Source organism: Peromyscus leucopus, chromosome 22, assembly GCF_004664715.2.
Source record: "Peromyscus leucopus breed LL Stock chromosome 22, UCI_PerLeu_2.1, whole genome shotgun sequence".
In the NCBI taxonomy this organism is placed as follows: Eukaryota; Metazoa; Chordata; class Mammalia; order Rodentia; family Cricetidae; genus Peromyscus; species Peromyscus leucopus.
In genome coordinates, this window is record NC_051081.1 from 7,127,160 (window position 1) to 7,147,506 (window position 20,347).

Sequence of the window (20,347 nt, forward strand, 5' to 3'; positions counted from 1 at the left end):
AGACATGACGTGTTGTTATCACTCATCAGGTCATGGGCTAGTTTTCACAATGAGACCGTGTATACTTTGTTGAGAGTCGAGATAAGTAACGAGATCCTAGAAGCTCTAGATAGTACTTGTCACTAGCACGAGAGACATTTAGTTGTTACTATTGAGGTACAAATGGTAAAAGCTAGAGAATGGTCAAGTAATTTAGTTGACTTATTAGACGAATGGTAGAGCATCTGATATACAGATGAGTGAGCTTGCTAATATAAAACCAAAAGCTAAGCCGTCTGTTCCAGCAAAGTACGTGAATTGGCCTATGCTGAAGAATCCTGTGATAGTAAGGAATGGAATGAAGGAGCAGCCAGAATTTCGTAACTATGATAATGGCTTTCTCGGTCGATGTGCGATTATAAATCGCTCTAGAGCCATAACAGGTTGAGCGTTTTACCTTGCATCGAGCAAAGCAAATACAACTGTACTTGTGCTTTGCCCCACTTAAAAGGAGAGAATAACGACTAAGTAATATTCTAAATAAGAGTCATACCTCTGCTTAGGAAAGTGGACTATCATCGATAAAAAACACATGGTCTGTCTTCTCTTAGACTGACAACTCCAGATCAAGAACTGTACAAAGCTAGTGGAACAGACAAAAGTTTCAGATATTATCCTTTGTGACATTCGCTATGAAAGCATAGTTATTGATTTTTGCAGAAAGTCTTTATCCTTATTCTACCCAAACCTAGCACAAAGTACATGCCTGTTTTTAATATCACATAAAAGCTGCAGTAGTAAGATATGTGTCCTATCTTGTGTGTGTGAGATGGGAAATCTGAATTAAGGAACACTTGCACGTCTCTGTCCTCTCATTCCAGATTCACAGAAACACAGCTTGCATGAGCTGACACTGCGTATAGAAGATGCACAAGTGCAATCTCCTCCTTCTAGCATAGTATTAAGAGTGCCTATCTGGAATGGAGGAGCAGGAGTAGAGTACCTTGGTCTCTGCTAATAAGTCTTTTCAAACATGAGCAACATGTGCTAATAAATATGATAGGGCATATGCGAGCGTCATCTTGTGTGTAGCAACGCAGGAGTGTGCTTCTAATTAGTCTCTAAGTTACGAGCGTGAGCTCTCATGCTTACAGGTTAAACGTTGCACAATAGCACTGTGTCTATACTATGTGAGTAAGACCAAAGAGTTCCTTCAGAGGGGCACCTGCTATATCGTATGGTTACCAACTACAGCTGTATTCAAGCTATCAAGAGATTCTATGCTCTAGAGGACTCAGAATATCGCGATGTGCTTCTATTACTGCGAACACTGTGTAATGCGATATAGGAGACGTCTAAGTAAGTCTATTTTGCCGTATGAAAGTCGAAAAATGTAACTTATTGATATGCTGTGAGACTAAACAGACTATGAATGACTTGCACATTGCTCTCGACTATGTCATAGAGCACATTATAGCGAAAAGGGATTGATAGAATAGAAATTGTCAGTGTAATAGCTCCATAAAGGCCTATAGCTTACAAGTGTAGTAAATTGCATTTGACACGTCCTAGCGCTTATGCTTGATAAGAGGGTAGATACATCTTCGCTATTCTACTATATACTCGTGTTACATAAAGAGGAGCCCCGGTAACAGTTGAGTGCTAGGTATCACTCTACAATAAGAGAGAGCTTGATGCATTCCTTAGCACACACCTCTCGGCATGAGACTATATCTGTTTTCTATTTCCGTGCGTAGGTTAGTGAATCTGACTATAAAGGAGACTTCCCTCCGTTCTCCCAACTTGTACATGCTGGAACCGATTTTCAGTGCTATTTGAATCATGTGTGATGAATGGGATTGCAATATGTATATTTCCTTACCTACCAGAAAATGAGTGATGCTCTTAGGTACAGTCGAACTGAAGTATCAACATCCGTTTAGTGAAAAGGGAAATTTAATACCTGCTTGCCCTTACAAAGAAACAACATACTGATTAATTGAGAAATGAGCAAGACACGTCTCTCTATATGTTTATTTCTATAATTATGGCTCAGCAATACTTATTTACGTCATTTTCCTACATCACCGAAATCGAGGACGTGGTATTTGTGAGCGTGTAGTACATCCACTTATTCGAACGTTGTTGATTGTCGCAAATAACTGATACTAGCCTTGGTGGTGTATCGCTTTTAGAACTTTTGAACATTACATGGGGAACGTTGATAGTAGGATATCTCTAGTTACCAAAGAACACGGTTAGGCTTTACCTTTACTCTTCTCTCGTTAATAAGTTTCTCACACACGACACCAATATCTTTGTATTTCCATCTTAAGCTGAGTGGTACTGTGGAACAGAACTGAGTGCGCTATATGCACGTTGTGTCACATTCTTGCAATGCGTAGTTTAAGGGCCATTTCACACTGATGCTGTCAAACACGTGGAATCATTCTCTTGTACCCTAACCCGACTTAGAAAAAAGACAGTGTGGGGTGGACGGTCATTGGAACAGTGTTAATACTTACTATTCTGTGTTGATTTTTCGGGAACTCACTCGCCTTCTTGAGTGTGGTAGGGTACGCTGAGAATTCGAGTGAATATTTACTTTTCTTGAGAGCTTCGCCAATCCTGGCGCCTCCTCAAAAGATTAAACAGAGAGGCTACCGTGCCTATCTTTATAAGTCTAGACAGGATTCATTTCTCTTCCTCACGTCTACAACATTCCGGTTTGGTTTTCTTGTATTACTTATGCGCATACCGGTAGGATCTTATGTGTTAGGCTTTGCCTGAAGCACAATTTGCTAAACTGTGTCTCTCCTATCTATATCACGGCTACATATTCTCAGCTCGGGGAATTCTTTGACCTAACGTTTAGTTATGAGGGAGTCTGGGCTCTTTTGGGTATTCAGAACAGTTAGCTTTCTTTCAGTAGAAATACCTGTGGGTATTCTTCTACTAACATAGATCACACTCTCTTCTAGGCTGGGTTGCGGGTTCGCGAGTGCTTGATTTTTCGCCTTGTTCGTTATGAGTTTGGAACTTGTTGATTGTTGTTTGGTGACGCCAATCCATTGATCGTTTGTTTGTGGTTATTATGGTTCCCTGGGTCTATCAATTATTGTTATGTGGGTTCTGTGTTTAGACATTATCATGTATTTTATAATCTAAGGTTTTTTCTCTCGTTCACTCGATATAGGTTGGTCCAACTTTTCTATTCAACGAAAACTGCTCTGATGATTCATCTCTCATTTTAGAGAAATGTGGTAAAGCTACTTGAGATCTACATTTTGATGTGAAGCGGTAATTTTCCCTTAGCAGATCCGAACCTTACGCTACTTTACGACGTTTCTAGCACTTATTCGAAGCTGAAATTGAGGAAACTGGGCCATCCTGGACATTCGTTCCTTAGATCGTTTTCGTTGAGTTTCGATTCGTGTTGGGTAAGTGCCGTCTAGTTTTGAGTTTGACGCGTTTGTGAGTTTGCACGTCGTCGCTCTCATCGCAGCTTCTGTTCTGGAAGCTGGTGGTTACTTTTTATGTCTCTAATAGCTATGTGATCTTATAGGCTATGGATCGTAAGTAATGAAGGTATAGCAGTGGGTGCAGAGCAATATAAGATCACTAGTTTACTATTACATTGTCTGATCTCGCGGCTTGCTTTGCTCACATCCACAAACAAGAACTGTACAAATTTGAGGGACCACAGTCGGCCATTACCCTCTTCTATTTACTAGTAAGATAAACAATTCTCAATGAGACAGTTAGCTTACTCTGAGTACTCGCAATACACTGTGTTTGTGAACAGACTCGCTGCAGTGACTACTATTTTGCACTGCTTGTATGCAAACCATGGAGGCGAGTTTGGCATTATTATCCAGGACGATTTTCGCCAGCTTTTTTCCTGGTTGGTTGCAACTCTATATTACTTCCTTCTTTTTTTGGAGCATCCCGAGGCCAACATGTAGTTATTATCGAGGTCCGTTGTCTTGACCTATGCAGCGCCGCCTTGCATTATGAATTTGATATCCTCTATCGTGATGGTTTGCAACTTTACGTTGTTGGTGTCATAGGGTTAAGTATGTGTATATTTGCGGCCCAGTCTGGTTTCTCGCCGTCGCGTAGACGTGCAGTAGTCTTTCTTAAGTCCTTGCACAAGTGAATGCTATATCTTACTGCTTTTAGAGAAGGCGCCATAGTCATTCCCTTGATTACCTCATTGTTGCCTTCTGCCGTTCTGGTTCTGACCGCTATTTTTGTTTTCCGGCTTTATTTTGACTTCCTCACTCTATGCCGACCCCAACACGTGTCCGAGCTTATCTAAACAAACGAACTGTCTTCCTTCCACAGCACAATGGGCCTATAAGTAGGTTCACCGCTTCTGCTTAGGAATTACTTTACTAGAAGAGTAAGTCTTCTCTTCTGTCTAAGTAAGGCAGCTGCAATTCTTGCGTGTGATACCAAATATAGCACTGGTCGCTTAGTTTGCACTGTTATGGCGACTTACAACTGGGAGTGCCACATAGTGAATTTCCTTACATACTAGAAAAGAACTGTTGCTCCATAGGACAAGAAATTGCATGTGATTCATCTCTGCTTAGGAAGGGGAATTGAACACTAGCCTGCCTTACAAGACACACACTCTGCTCTGTAATGCAGAGCATGTTAAATTCTGGGAAACTGTATTTTAGTTTCCTTAACACTTTACCTATGTAGGGCTTCACCCCTCCACACCATCCCCATCCCCAAATTTCACTGTCCCTTTCCGTGAAAAGAGGCAGACACTGGGAGCTGATTCCTGCCCCCTGGACTGTATGGTATCCTCACTTCCATACCAGTGGCTCCAAAGGGCATTTTTTTCATGTAGCAATATAAATATAAAATACTTCATTTTTCAGAATTTAATGGGTTTCATGAAATCTGTTGGCGACTCCTTTCGTTGTTCCCCGTCTAAATTGTTCATTTTGTGTTTTTTATTATTTTGACTTGTATACAGAGAATTAAAAATTAGCACAGACATTCTGTCATTGACTAAGGTAGTATGTCACAGTGGGTGATAGAGATCTTGCTTTTCTCTGATAGAAAGTTGTTAACGAATGAATGAATGTACAGTTTTCGAATCCTGCTCTTAGTTCACAGGGCTGTGTCTGTAAGATGACAGATGTTCATCAGGGAGTAAAGTGTCTAGTATCATTAGTCTGTAGTGCCCTTCCCCTTCAGTGTTGAGTCCCAAACCTTCCTTTCCTTTTAAGTTAGGGGGTGACGGATTTATATCAGCAGCAATCATCAACCAACCAATGGGATCTACTTGGTGGTGACTAGATTTGGCCTGATCACATCAGAGTGCAGCTGCATGGGTCCTTGTAGAAATAGCCTCAGTTTCTACCATTCCCCCAGATATTGCTTTTCGCCTGACTGAGAGGGAACTGGAGACTCCTGGTTGGAGGTCCCTCTGTCATTCTGAACTGTGGTTGAGGGACCGGGGGCTGGTACAGCTGTGGGAAGTCCTTGCCTCTTGTAGATCCAGCCTTAATCTCTGACATCCAAGCACAAACAGACCTGCACAAAGTAGATATCAGAGTTACTATTGTGAGGAGTAAATAACGAGGATAATTTTGCCAAGGAGAATGAGATACCACATCCTATCTGCCTGTTACTATTAATTGGAGTAAACCCTTAGAAAATTGAATGTAACACAAACCAGGACATTTTTGGAAATTGTATGCTTTCTAGCAACTTTGTGTGAATTTTTATACAAGCACTGTTTTATTAATTATATAAAATATAAAAATAGAAAAAAACAAGAAACACAATCTGTTTTTGAGAAAGGAGCACTCTTCTACTCTACTGTGTTTCTTATAGAGCCAGAAGAGTGAGCTTGCTCAGATCAAAAGAACTATGCTTCCTACACATACGGGACATAACTAGCTCAACTCTGCTTAGAAACTGACTAGAACAGTAGCTTCGCTTCCATCCAATACACTGTACTTGCTGGGAACAGACCCGAGTCTATTTGTACTGTGTATGGCAATAGGAGCGCAAGACTGCTTTTTCTTACCTACCAGAAAAGAACTGTTGATCAGAGAACAAGAAACTGCATGTAATTCAACTACTTTTAGTAGGGGAATTGATCATGAGCTTGCCTTACAAGAAATACACTCTGCTTTTGAGAAAGGAGCACTCTTCTATTCTACAGTGTTTCCTATAGAGCCAGAACAGTGAAGATTGCTCAGAAAAAATGAACTGTGCTTCCTACACAAATGGCAATATCTAGTACAACTCTGCTTAGGAATCTGATTAGAACAGCAGCTTCTCTATCATCCAATACACTGCACTTGCTGGGAAGAGACACGCGTGTTATTTGCACTGTGTATGGCAACAAGAAAGCAATAGTGACTTTCTTTACCAGAAAAGAACTGTTGCTGGTAGGAAGATAAACTGCATGTGATTCAACACCGTTTATGAAGGGGAATGGAGCACTAGCTTGCCTTACATGAAACAGAATCTGCTTTTGAGAAAGGAGCACTCTTCTTCTCTACTGTGTTTCCTATTGAGCAAGAACAGTGAACTTGCTCAGAACAAAAGAACTGTGCTTCCTACACACACACGGGCGAGATATAGTTCACCTCTGCTTAGGAAACTGACTAGAACAGTAGCTTCTTTCCAGTTCAATACACTGTACTTGCTGGAAACAGACGCAAGTAATATTTGCACTGTGTAAGGCAATGGGAGTGCAAAAGTATCTTTCCATACCAGTAAAGAACTATTGCTCATAGGAAAAGAAAATGCATGTGATTCAACTCCACTTAAGAAAGGGTTTTGATCACCAGCTTGCCTTAGAAGAAAGACACTCTGCTTTTGAGAAAGGATCATTCTTCCATTCTATAGAGCCAGAACAGTGAGCTTGCTCAGAAAAAAAGAATTGTGTTTCCTAATCACACGGTCCATATCTACTTAAATTCTGCTTAGGAAACTGACTAGAACAGTAGCTTCTCCTATGTCCAATACACTGTACTTGCTGGGAACAGACTCAAGTGCTATTTGCACTGTGTATAGCAAATGGAGAGCAATAGTGCCTTTCCTTCCAGATAAGAAATGTTGCTCATAGGACAAGAAACTGCATGTGATTCAACTCCAATTAGGAAGGGGAAATGAACACTAGTTTGCCTTACAAGAAACACACTCTGCTTTTGAGAAAGAAGTACTATTCTACTCTACTTTTGATTGAGCCAGGAGAATGTGCTTGCTCAGAAATAAAAAACTGTGCTTCCTACACACTCGGGCCATATTTAGTTCAAATCTCCTTAGCAAACTGACTAAAACAGCAGCTTCTCTTCCGTCCTTTACATTGTACTTGCTGGGAACAGATGCAAGTTCTATTTGTACTATGTATGACAATGGCAGCACTATAGTGACTTTACTTACAAGAAAAGAACTGTTGCTCATAGGACAAGAAACTGCATGTGATTCAAACTCAATTCCGTTTAGGAAGCAGAATTGAACACTAGCTTGCCTACCAGTAACACACTCTGATTTTGAAAAAGGAGCACTCTTCTTCTCTACTGTGTTTCCTTTAGAGCCAGAAGAGTGACCTTGCTCTAAACAAAAGAACTGTGCTCCTACACATGGGCCATCTCTAGTTCAACTCTACTTAGTAAACTGACTAGAACAGTAGCTTTTCTTCTGTCCAAAACACTGTATTTGCTGGGAACAGATGCGAGTGCTATTTGTACTGTGTATGGCAATGGGAACACAATAGTGATTTTCTTTACCAGAAAAGAACTGTTGCTCATAGGACAAGAAACTGCTTGTGATTAAACTCCATTTAGGAAAGGGAATTTTCCACTAGCTTGCCTTACAAGAAACAAACTCTGCTTTTGAGAAAGGAGCACTCTTCTACTCTATTGTGTTTCCTATAGAGCCAGAAGAATGAATTTGCTTTTAAAAAAGGAACTTTCCTCTCTACACACAAGGGCCATATCTAGTTCCATTCAACTTAGCAAAAGGAGAAGAACCCTACCTTCTCTTACATGCAATGCACTGTACTCCCTGGGAACAGACATGGATTCAAGTCAATTTATGAAGGGGAATTCAAGACTAGGTTGCCTTGCAAGAAACACACTCTGCTTTTGAGAAAGGAACACTCCTCTACTTTACTCTGTTTCGTATACAGCAAGAAGAGTGACCTTGCCTAGAACAAAAGAACTGTGCTTCCTATACACATGGCCCATTTCTAGTTCAACTCTGCTTAGGAAACTGATTAGAACAGTAGCTTCTCTTCTGTCTAATACACTGTACTTGCTGGGAACAGACATGAGTGCTATTTGCACTGTGTATGACAATGGGAATACATAGTGACTTTCCTTTCCAGAAATGAACTGTTGCTGGCAGGACTAGAGACAGCAAGTAATTCAACTCTGTTTATGAAGAGGAATTTCACTCTGAGTTGCCTTACAAGAAACACACTCTGCCTTTGATAAAGGAACACTCATCCTCCTTACTGTATTTCCTATAGAGCCAGAACATTGAGCTTTCTCAGAACAAAAGAATTGTGCTTTCTACACACACGAGGCATATCTAGTTCAACTCTGCTTAGGAAAATCAGAAGAACTGTAGCTTTTCTTACATATAATGCACTGTATTTGCTGGAAACATACGCGGGAGCTGTTTGCACTGTGTATGTCAATGGGAGCCCAATAGTGACTTTACTTACTCGAAAAGAACTGTTGTTCTAGGACAACAGACAGCATGTGATTCAACTCTGTTTATGAAGGGGAATTCAACACTACGTTGCCTGACAAGAAACACACTCTGCTTTTGAGATAACAGCACTCTTCTGCTCTAATGTGTGTCCAACACAGCCAGAACAGGGAGTTTGCTTAGGACAAAATAACTGTGCTTCCTACACACGCAGGCCATATCTAGTTCAATTCTTCTTAGGAAAATGATGAGATCAGTATTTTCTCTTCATTCCAATTCACTGACCATGCTGGGAACAAAGACGAGTGCTGTTTGCACTGTTCATCTCAATTGGAGCCCAAGAGTGACTTTCATTAGCCAAAAAGAAATGTTGCTGGTAATACAAGTGACAGCAAGTGATTCAGCTCTTTTTATGAAGGGGAACTCAATGCTTGGTTGCCTTACAATAAATATACTCTGCTTTTAGAAAGGCGCAATCTTCTACTGTACTTTGTCCTATATATCCAGACCAGTGAGTTTGCTTGGAAAAAATAACTCTGCTTCCTACACACACGTTCCATATCTAGTTCACCTCTGCATATGAACATGACAAGAACACTAACTTCTCTCCGGTCTAATGCACTGTACATGCTGGGAACAGACGTGAGTGCTATTTGCACTGTGTGTCTCAATGGGAGACCAATAGTGACTTTCCTTACCTGAAAAGAATTGTTGCTCATAGGACAAGAGACAGATTTGATTCAACTCCGTTTATGAAGTGAAATTCATCACAAGTTTGCCTTACAAGAAACAAACTTCACTTTTGAGAAAGGAGCACTCTTCTACTCTGTTTCCTATAAAGCCAGAATATAGAGCTTGCTCAGAACAAAAGAACTATGCTTCCTACATGCACGGGCCATATCTACTTCAACTCTGCTTAGGAAACTGAGAAGAACTACAGCTTCTCTTACATGCAATGCACTATAATTGCTGGGGAGAGACACCAGTGCTATTTGCATTGTACATCTCAATGGTAGACCAATTCTGACTTTCCTTATCCAAAAAGAACTGTTGCTCATAGGACAAAAGACAGCATGTGATTCAACTCCGTTTATGAAGGGGAGCTCAATCCTAGGTTGCCTTGCAGGAAACACACTCTACTTTTGAGAAAGCAGCACTCTTCTACTCTACAGTGTTTTCTATACAGACAGAAGAGTAAGCTTGTTCAGAACAAAAGAACTGTGCTGGATAAACACACAAGTGATATATAGTTCAACTCTGCTTAGCAAAATAACAGAAACAGTAGCTTCTCTTCTGTCCAATGTACTGTACTTGGTGAAAACAGATGCGAGTGCGATTTGCACTGTGTATCTTAATGGGAGCCCAATAGTAACTTTCCTTACCATAAAAGAAGTGTTGCTCTTAGGACAAGAAATAGCATGTGATTCAATTTTGTTAATGAAGTGGATGTCAACACAGAGTTCCTTTCCTAGAAACACACTCTGTTTTTGAGAAAGGAGCACTCCTGTTCTCTACTCTGTTTCCCGAGGGCCAGAACAGTGAGCTTGCTCTCAGAACAACAACAACAAAAAAAAAAAAAAACTCTGCTTCCAAAACACAGGGGCCATATCTAGTTCAACTCTACTTAGGAAACTGAGCACAACAGTAAGTTCTCTACCATACAATGCACTGAACTTGCTGTGACCAGATGCTAGTGCAATTTCCACTGTGTATCTCAATTAGAGCCCAATACTGACTTTCCTTACCCGAAAAAGACTGTTACTCATAGGACAAGACACAGGATGTAATTCAACTCTGTTTATGAAGGGAAAATTAACACTGAGTTTCCTTACAAGAAACACACTCTCCTTTTAAGAATGGACCACTCTTATACTCTTGTGTGTTTTCTATAGAGCCAGAACAGGGAGCGTGCACAGAAAAAAGTTCTGTGCTTCCTACACACACAGGCTATATCTACCCCAACTCTGCTTAGGAATCTGAGCACAACAGTAGCTTCTCTTCCATCCAATGCACTGCACTGCATAGGAACAGACACTAGTGCCGTTTCCACTGTTTATTTCAAATGGAGCCCAATAGTGACTTTCCTTACCTGAAAAAAACTGTTGATAGTAGGACAAGAGACAGTATGTGATTTAACTCCATTTATGAAGGGGAATTCAACACGGAGTTGTGTTACAAGAAACAACCTCTGCTTTGGAGAACTAAGCACTCTCCACTCTACTCTTTTTCCTATATAGCCAAAAGAGTCAGCTTGCTCAGAACAAAATAACTGTGCTTCCTACACACACAGGCCTCATCTTGTTCAACTCTGCTTAGGAAACTGAGCACAATAGCAGCTTCCCTTCCATCCAATGCACTGTAGATACTGGGAACAGATGCTGGTGCTATTTGCACTGTGTTTCTCAATGGGAGCCCAATAGTGACTTTCTTTACCAGAGCAGAACTTTGCTTGTAGGACCAGGCAAAGCATGTGATTCAATTCCGTTTGTGTAGGGGAAATTAACACTGAATTACAGTACAATAAGCACACTCTGCTTTGGAGAAAGGAGCACTCCTGTACTCTATTGTGTTTCCCATAGACCAGAACAGTGAGCTTGCTGAGACAAAAAAGAGTTGTGCTTCCTCCACACACGAGCCATATATAGTTCAACTCTACTAAGGAAACTGAGCACAACAGTAAATTCTTTCCATCCAATGCACTGTACTTGCTGGGAATAGATGTTAGTGACATTTCCACTATGTACCTCAATTGGAGCCCAATAGTGATTTTCCTTACCCAAAAAGAACTGTTGCTCATAGGACAAGAGACATCATGTAATTCAACTCCATTTATGAAGGGGAATTTAACACTGGATTGCCTTATGAGAAGCACACTCTGCTTTTGAGAAAGGAGCACTCTTCTACTCTACTGTGTTTCCTATACAGCCAGAACAGTGAGCTTGCTCAGGAAAAAAGAACTGCGCTTCCTACACACACAGGCCATAACTAGTTCATCTCTGCTTAGGAAACAGAAGATCTGCAGCTTCTCTTACATCCAATGCTCTGTAGATGCTTAGAACAGACACGGGTGGTATTTGCACAGTGTATCTAAATGGAAGCCAAATAGTGACTTTCCTTACCTGAAAAGAACTGTTGCTTATAGGACAAGAGACAGCATGTGATTCAACTCCATTTATGAAGGGAAAATAAACATTACATTACCTAACAAGAAACAAACTCAGCTTTTGAGATAGGAGCACTCTTCTACTTTATTGTGTGTCTGATACAGCCAGAACAGAGATCTGGCTTAGAACAAAAGAACTGTGCTTCCTACACACGGGCCATATCTAGTTCAACTCTGCTTAGGAAACTGAGCTCAACAGTAAATTCCTTTCCTCCAATGCAATGTACTGGCTGGGAAATGACGCTAGTGCTATTTTCACTGTGTATCTCAATTGGAGCCTATTAGTGACTTTCTTTATCTGAAAAGAACTGTTGGTCTTAGGACAAGAGACAGCATGTGATACAACTCCATTTATAAAGGGGAATTCAACCATGGGGTTCGTTAGTAAAAACACATCTCCTTTTCAGAAAAGAGTCCTCTTCTACTCTGCTGTGTTTCCTATTGAGCCAGAACAGTGAGATTGCTCAGAACAAAAAAAAATTGTTTTCTATACACACAGGCCATATATAATTCTACTCTGTTTAGAATACTGAGCACAACAGGGGTGCCCTGACAGAACTGTTGCTCATAGGACAAGAGACAGCATGTGATTCTTCTCCGTTTATAAAGGAGAATTCAACACTGGGTTGCCTTTCGAGAAACGCACTCTGCTTTGGAGAAAAAAAGCATTAATCTACTCTACTGTGTTTCCTAAAAAGCCAGAACAGTCAGTTTGCTCAGAACAAAAGAACTGTGCTTCCTAAACACATGGGCCATATTTAGTTCAACTCTGCTTAGGAAACTGAGCATCATAGCAGCTTCTCTTCCATCCCATTCACTGTACTTGCTGGAAACACACGCGAGTACCATTTCCACTGTGTATCTCAATGGGAATCCAATAGTGACTACTTTCCTTACCTGAAAACAATTATTTCTAATAGGACAAGAGACAGCATGTGATTCAACTCTGTTTTTGAAGGGGAATTCAACACTGAGTTGCCTTAAAAGAGAAACACAGTCTGCTTTTAAGAATGGGACACTGCTCTACTCTACTGTGTTTCCTATACAGCCAGAAGAGTGAACTTGCTCAGACCAAAGAATTGTGCTTCCTCCACACACGATCCATATCTAGTTCAACTCTGCTTAAGAAACTGAGCACAACATGAGCTTCTTTCATCCAATACACTGTACTTGCTGGGAACAGACCTGAGTGCCATTTGCACTGCGTATTTCAATGGGAGCTCAATAGTGAATTTCTTTCCTGGAAAAGTACTTTTGCTCGTAGGACAAGAGACAGCATGTGATTCAATTCTGTTTATGAAGGGTAATTCAACACTGAGTTGCCTTATGAGAAACACATTCTGCTTTGGAGAACTGAGCACTCTTCTACTCTACTTTGTTTCCGACAGAGCCAGAACAGTGAACTTTCTCAAAACAAAAGAACTTTGCTTTCTACATACATGGGCCATATCTACTTCAACTCTGCTTAGGAAACTGAGAAAAACCGAAGCTTCTCTTACATCCAATGCACTCTAGTTGCTGGGAACAGATGCCAGTGCCATTTCCACTGTGTATCTAAATGGGAGCCCAATAGTGACTTTCCTTACCTGAAAAGAACTTTTGCTCATAGCACAAGAGACAGCACATGATTCAACTTCATTAATGAAGGAGAATTCAACACTAGGTTGCCTTAGGAGAAAAACACTCTGCTTTGGAGCACTGACCACTCTTCTACTCTACTGTTTTTCTTATACAGCCAGAATAATGTGTTTGCTCAGAACAAAAGAACTCTGCTTCCTACACACTGGCCATATCTAGTTCAACTCTACTGAGCACAACAGTAGCTTCTCTTCCATCCAATGTGCTGTACTTGCTGGGAACTGTGGTATTGTATTCCCCCAAATAGTGTGCATGCTAATAAACTTATCTGGGGTCAGAGACAGAGCAGCCACAATATTAAACATAAAGGATAGGTCGTGGTAGCATATGCCTTTAATCCTAGCATTCCAGAGGCAGAAGTCCATATGTTCAAGGATATAGACAGGCATGGTGACTCATCATGCCTTTAATCCCAGAAAGTAAGTCTTTAATCCCAGGGAGTGGTGGTAGAAAGCAAATAGGCATATAAGGCATGAGGACCAGAAACTAAAGGCATTTAGCCTGCTTAAGCATTCAGGCTTTTAAGCAGCAATTCAGCTGAGACCCATTCTGGATGAGAATTTATAGGCCTCCAGTCTGAGGGAACAAGACCAGCTGAGGAATGGCGAGGTGAGGTAGCTGTGGCTCATTCTGTCTCTCTGATCTTCCAGTATTCACCCCAAAAGCTGGCCCCAGGATTGACTTTATTAATAAGAACTGTTAAGATTCATGCTACAGAAAACAGATGCCAGTGCCATTTCCACTGTGTGTCTCAATGGGAGCCCAATAGTGACTTTCCTTACCCGAAAAGAACTGTTGCTCGTAAGACGAGAGACAGCATGTGATTGAACTCCATTTATGAAGGGAAATCAATACTGGGTTGCCATATGAGAAACACACTCTGATTTTGAGAAAAGAGTGCTCTTCTATTCTACTGTGTTTCCTGTACAGCCAGAATAGTGAGCTTGCTCAGAACAAAAGAAATCTGCTTCCTACACACCCAACACACACAGGCCATATCTAGTTCAACTCTGATTAGGAAACTGACAAGAAGAGTAGCTTCTCTTCCATCCAATGCACTGTACTTGCTGGGAGCAGATGTCAGTGCCATCTCCACTGTGTATCTCAATGGGAGCCCAATAGTGACTTTCCTTACCAAAAAATTGTTGCTCCTAGGACGAGAGACAGCATGTGATTCAACTCCATTTATGAAGAGGATTTAAACACTGAGTTGCCTTAGGAGAAACACACTCTGCTTTTGAGAAAAGAGCACTCTTCTGCTCTACTCAGTTTCCTATACAGCCAGAAAAGTGAGCTTGCTCAGAACAAAAGTACAATGCATCCTACAGACACAGGCCATATCTAGTTCAACTCTGCTTATACAACAGAGCACAACCATAGCTTCTCTTCCATCCAATGCATTGTACTTGCTGGGAACAGACGTGAGTGCCATTTCCACTGTGTATCTCAACTGGTGCCCAATAGTGAATTTCCTTACCTGAGAAGAATTATTGCTCGTAGGACAAAACACAACATCAGATTCCACTCTGATTATGAATGGGAATTCAACACTGGGTTGCCTTATGAGAAACACACTCTGCTTTTGAGAAAGGAGCACTCTCTACTCTACTGTGTTTCCTATATAGCCAGAACAGTGAGCTTGCTCAGAACAAAAGAACTGTGCTTCCTATACACATGGGCCATATCTACTTCAACTCTGCTTAGGAAACTGAGCACAAGAGTAGCTTCTCTTCCATCCAATGCACTGTAGTTACTGTGAAGAAATAAGAGTGTATGTCAATTAGAGCCCAACAGTGACTTTGCCTTCTTGAATATATGTGCTGTTCATAGGACAAGAAACAGCCTGTGGTTAAACTCAGCTTAAGAATTCACCCTGTGTTCCATTACCACAAACACATTCTGTGTTCCAGAATGAAGTGCTCTTCTCTTTACTGTGTTTGCAATGCAGCCCGAAAGTGTAACATGCTCAGAACAAAATAACTGTGTGTTTCTGAGACCCAGGGGATATATGTTTCAAATATCCTTAAGAAACTGACCTGCAGAGTAGCTTATCTTACATCCAATGCACTGCATTTGCTGGGAACAGACACCAGTGGTATTACCACTGTGTATGTCAATGGGAGCAAAACAATGACTTTGCTTACCAGAAAAGAATTGCTGTACTTAGGACAAGAGACAGCATGTGGTTACACTCACCTTTGGACGGTGAATTCAACACCGAGTTCCCTATTAGTAACACACTCTGTCTTCCAAAAAGAAGCATTCTTTCCTTTACTGTGTTTGCAAAACACCCAGAAGGGCAACTTACTCAGAAAAAAAGAACTGTGCTTTCCCAAGACCCAGAATATATCCCTTTCAACTCTGCTTTGGAAACTGGTAGGAACAATAGCTTTTCTTACATGCAATGCTCTGTAATTGGTGGGGAAAGACTTGAATGGTATTTTCACTGTGTATGTCAATGGGAGCCCAGCAATTACTTTGATTACCCAAAAGAACGGTTGTTCGAAGGAAGCGAGACAGCATGTTGTTAAACTCAATTTAGGTAGGGGAATTCAGCACTGAGTTCCCATATTAGAAACACACTCTGTGTTCCAGAAAGATGCACTCTTATGTGTACTGTGTTTCCAATGCAGCCAGAAGGGGGAGCTTGCTCAGAACAAAAGAACTGTTCTTTCCTGAGAACCAGGTCATGTCTCTTTCAACTCTGCTTATGAAACTGATCAGAACAGTAGCTTTTCTACTCCAATGCACTGAACTTGCTGTGAACAGATGCCAGTGGTATTTCCACTGTGTATGTCACTGGGAGCCCAATAGTGACTTTGCTTACCAGAAAACAACTGCTGATCATAGGACAAGAGACAGCATGTGGTCAAACTCAGTTTAGGAAGCAGAAATCAACTCTGAGTTCCCTCAGTAAAACCATACTCTTTTTCCAGAAATAAGCACTCTTCTGAATGTGTTTCCAAGGCAGCCAGAAGTGGAAGCTTGCTCAGAACAAAAAAAAACTGTGCTTTTCCAAGACCCAGGCAATGTCTCTTTAAACTCTGTTTAGGAAACTGAAAAGAACAGTAGCTTCTCTCCATCCAGGGAAATGTACTTTCTGGGAACAGACACAAGTGTTATTTCCAATGTGTATGTCAATGGGAACCCAACAGTGAATTTGCTGACCAGAAAAGAACTGCTGTTCTTAGGACAAGAGACAGCATGTATTTAAACTGAGTTAAGGAGGGAAAATTCATCCCAAAGTTCCCTTACAAGAAATACACTCTGTGTTAGAGAAAATCACTGTTTTCTGTTTCCAGTGATAAAAACAGTAGATTCTCTTACATGCACTGTACTTGCTGGGAATAGACGTGAGTTGTATTTCTATTGTTTATGTAATGGGGAGACAAACAGTAACTTTGCTTACAGAAAAGAACTGCTGTTCATAGGACAAGAGACAGCATGTAGTTAAACTCAGTTTTGCAATGGAAATTCATCACTGAGTTCCCTTACAAGTAACATACTCTGTTGTCCAGAAAGAAGCACTCTTCTGTTTACAGTTTTTCCAATGCAGCAGGAAGGGGAACTTACTCAGAAAAAAAGAAATGTGCTTTCCCAAAACCCAGACAATATCTCTTCCAACTCTACTTAGGAAACTGGTGAGAACAGTAATTCTCTTACATGTAATACACTGAAATTGCAGCAGACAGATACAAGTGGTATTTTCACTGGGAATGTCAATGGTAGCCCAACAGTGACTTTGCTTACCAGAAAAGATGTTCATAGATCAAGAGACATCATGTGGTTTAACTCAGATTAGAAAACTGAATTTAACCCCGAGTTCCCTTAGAAGAAACACACTCTGTGTTCCAGAAAGAAGCACTCTTCTCTTTACTGTGTTTCCAAAGCAGCCAGAAGGGGAGCTTGCTCAGAACAAAAGAACTGTGCTTTTCAGAGATCCAAGAGATATATCTTTCAACTCTGTTTAGGAAACTGAAAAGAACAGTACCTTCTCTTCCATCCAATACACTGTACTTGCTGGGAACAGACACCAGTGTTATTTACTGTGTATGTCAATGGGAGTCCAACAGTGACTTTGTTTACCAGAAAAGAACTGCTGTTCATAGATCACGAGACAGCATGTGGTTAAATTCAGGTTTGGAAGGGAAATTGAACCCCAAGTTACCTTATGAGAAATACACCCTATGATTGAGAAGGAAGCACTCTTGTCTTTATTGTGTTTCCAAAGTGGCCAGAAGGGAGAGCTTGCTCAGAACAATAGAACTGTACTTTTCTGAGACCTAGGTGATATCTTGTACAACTCTGCTTAGGAAACTAATAAGAACAGTAGCTTCTGTTACATCCAATGCACTGTAATTGGTGGAAATAGACGTGAGTGGTATTTCCACTGTGTAAGTCAGTGGGAGCCCGACAGTGACTTTGCTTACCACAAAATAACTGCTGTTCATAGGACAAGAGACAGCATGTAGTCAAACTCACTTTTGGAACAGAAATTCAACACTGAGTTCCCTTAGGAAAAACACACTCCGTGTTCCAGAAAGAAGCACTCTGCTTTTTACTGTGTTTCCAAAGCAGCCAGAAGTGGGAGCTTGCTCAAAACAAAAGAACTGTGCTTTTCAGACACCCAAGCGATACATCTTTCAACTCTGCCTAGGAAAATGATAAGAACAGTAGCTTCTTTTCCATCCAATACACTGTACTTGGTGGGATCACACGCCGGGGTAATTTCACTGTGTATGTCATTGGGAGCCCAACAGTGACTTTGCTTACCACAAAATAACTGCTGTTCATAGGACAAGAGACAGCATGTAGTCAAACTCACTTTTGGAACAAAAATTCAACACCAAGTTCCCATATTAGAAAGGCAGAAGAGGGAGCTTGCTCAGAACAAAAGAATGGTGCTTTCCCAAGACCACAGCAATATGTCTTTCAACTCTGTTTAAGAAAATGATAAGAGTAGAGGCAGGTAGGCCTGGCAGTGGACTGCAGAGATGGACAGGCCCAGCAGCAGCCCGTAGAGGCAGGTAGGCCCAGCAGCGGCCCATATAGAGAGACAAGCCCAGCAGTGACCCACAGAGGTAGACAGGCGCGGCGGCAGCAGGCAGAGGCAGGTAGGCCTGGCGGCAGCTGGCAAAAACATACAAGCCCAGCAGTGGCCTGCAGAGGCAGGTAGGCTGAGTGCCGGCTCACAGAAACAGGTAGGCCCTGTGATGGTGGCCCACAGAGCCAGGTAGCCCCGGAGGTGGCTGGCAGAGACAGACAGGCCCAGCGGCGTGCAGAAGTAGACAGGTGCAGCAGCAGTGGCAGGAAGGCCCAGCAGCAGTCAGCAGAGACAGACAGGCCTGGTAATGGCCCGCAGAGGCAGGTAGGCCCGGCGCAGGTAGGCCCGGCGACAGCAGCACACAGAGGCAGGTAGGCCTGGCTGAGGTAGAAAGGCCCGGCAACGGCCCACAGAGGTAGACAGACCCAACAGAGGCAGGCAGGCCCAGCAAAAACGGACAAGCCCGGCACACAGGCAGGCAGTACCAACAGGCAACGGCCAAAACACAGTTGCAATAAAGACCAGAAACTGAGCCATTACCCACTGAAGAGCTAGTGAAAACAAGCTCTTAATCAACAGCTTGCAACAGGGACACCTTTATTCCGAACATCCGGGGAAGAAGCTATCTCGGTGGGACGGGACCAGAATGAATCTGAACACTCTGTCTGAGGCCAACCCGGGGCCCAGCTGCTGATCGTGCAAAACCCAACAATTTGGAGGTGTTGGTGAGACTACCCTGCTCAGCTGAAATCCATCCAGGAGAAGATTCAGATCCCTACAGTTTGAAGTCTGAAGAAACAAGAAGAGATGAGGAGTCAACAAATGAAGAAAATGTAACCTGGAAACACAGAAGAAGGTGCTGCCCAGCCACCAAACCAGATCACCAGAATCATAAGTATATACTTCACTGACAGATCAGCTGCTCCTGAAGAAACAGCCCAACAGCACCAATTTAACCAAGAACTCCTACTGAACTAAGAATAAAAATTAGAACAAGAGAGGCACTCTCAGAAGCAGACATTGCCTGCACCAAGCAGAGGAAGAGATGAGTAGATGACAGTACAAAAATACAAGCAACAATATAAAGACCTATATGACAACATCAGAACCTAGTGATTCTACACCTACAAGACCTAAAGATACCAAGAGAGAAGAAACAGTAGAAATCAATCCTAAAAATGACTTTAAGAAGATGATAGAGGTCCTTAAGAAATAAAAAATACCCTTAAAGAGGAAATAAACTCCATTAAAGAGGAAATAAAAACTCCCTTAAAGAAATGGAAGAAAAAAATGAAAAAAAGGGAAGAAATCAAAGAAAGCCAAAAAAAGGAATTAAACAGATGAAAGAAACATTCCAAGATCTAAACAATGAATTTGAGACAATAAAGAAAACACATGCTGAGGGAAGGCTGGAAATAGAAATCCTGAATAAACGAACAGGAACTACAGAAACAAGCATAACCAACCGATTCCAAGAGATGGAACAGAGAATCTCTGACACTGAAGACACAATAGATAAAATAGATTCGTCAGTCAAAGAAAACATTAAGGACAAAAAATTTGTAACACAAAACGTCCAAGAAATTTGGGACACCATGAAAAGACCAAACCTAAGAATAATAGGGATAGAAGAAGGAGAAGAATACAAACTGAAAGGCACAGAAAATATATTCAAAAAAATCATAGAAGAAAACTTTCCTAACATAAGGAAAGAAACACCTAAGAAGATACAAGAAGCTTACAGAACACCAAATAGGCTGGATCCAAAAAAAAAAAAAAAAGTCCCCTCGCCACATAATAATCAAAACACTAAACATATAGAACAA

The 20,347-nt window shown here is 41.4% G+C and overlaps 1 protein-coding gene across 1 annotated transcript in view; it reads left to right on the plus strand.

Annotated features, from left to right (window-relative positions):
- Positions 1-1,286: 1,286 nt before the first annotated feature.
- LOC114686132 (olfactory receptor 10T2-like) overlaps positions 1,287-20,347 on the plus strand; it is a 23,075-nt gene continuing 4,014 nt past the window's right edge. Inside the window, exons 1-2 of the mRNA XM_037197997.1 lie at positions 1,287-1,338; positions 3,298-3,419. Coding sequence (XP_037053892.1) covers positions 1,287-1,338; positions 3,298-3,419 — 174 coding nt within the window. The remainder of the gene's footprint in view (positions 1,339-3,297; positions 3,420-20,347) is intronic.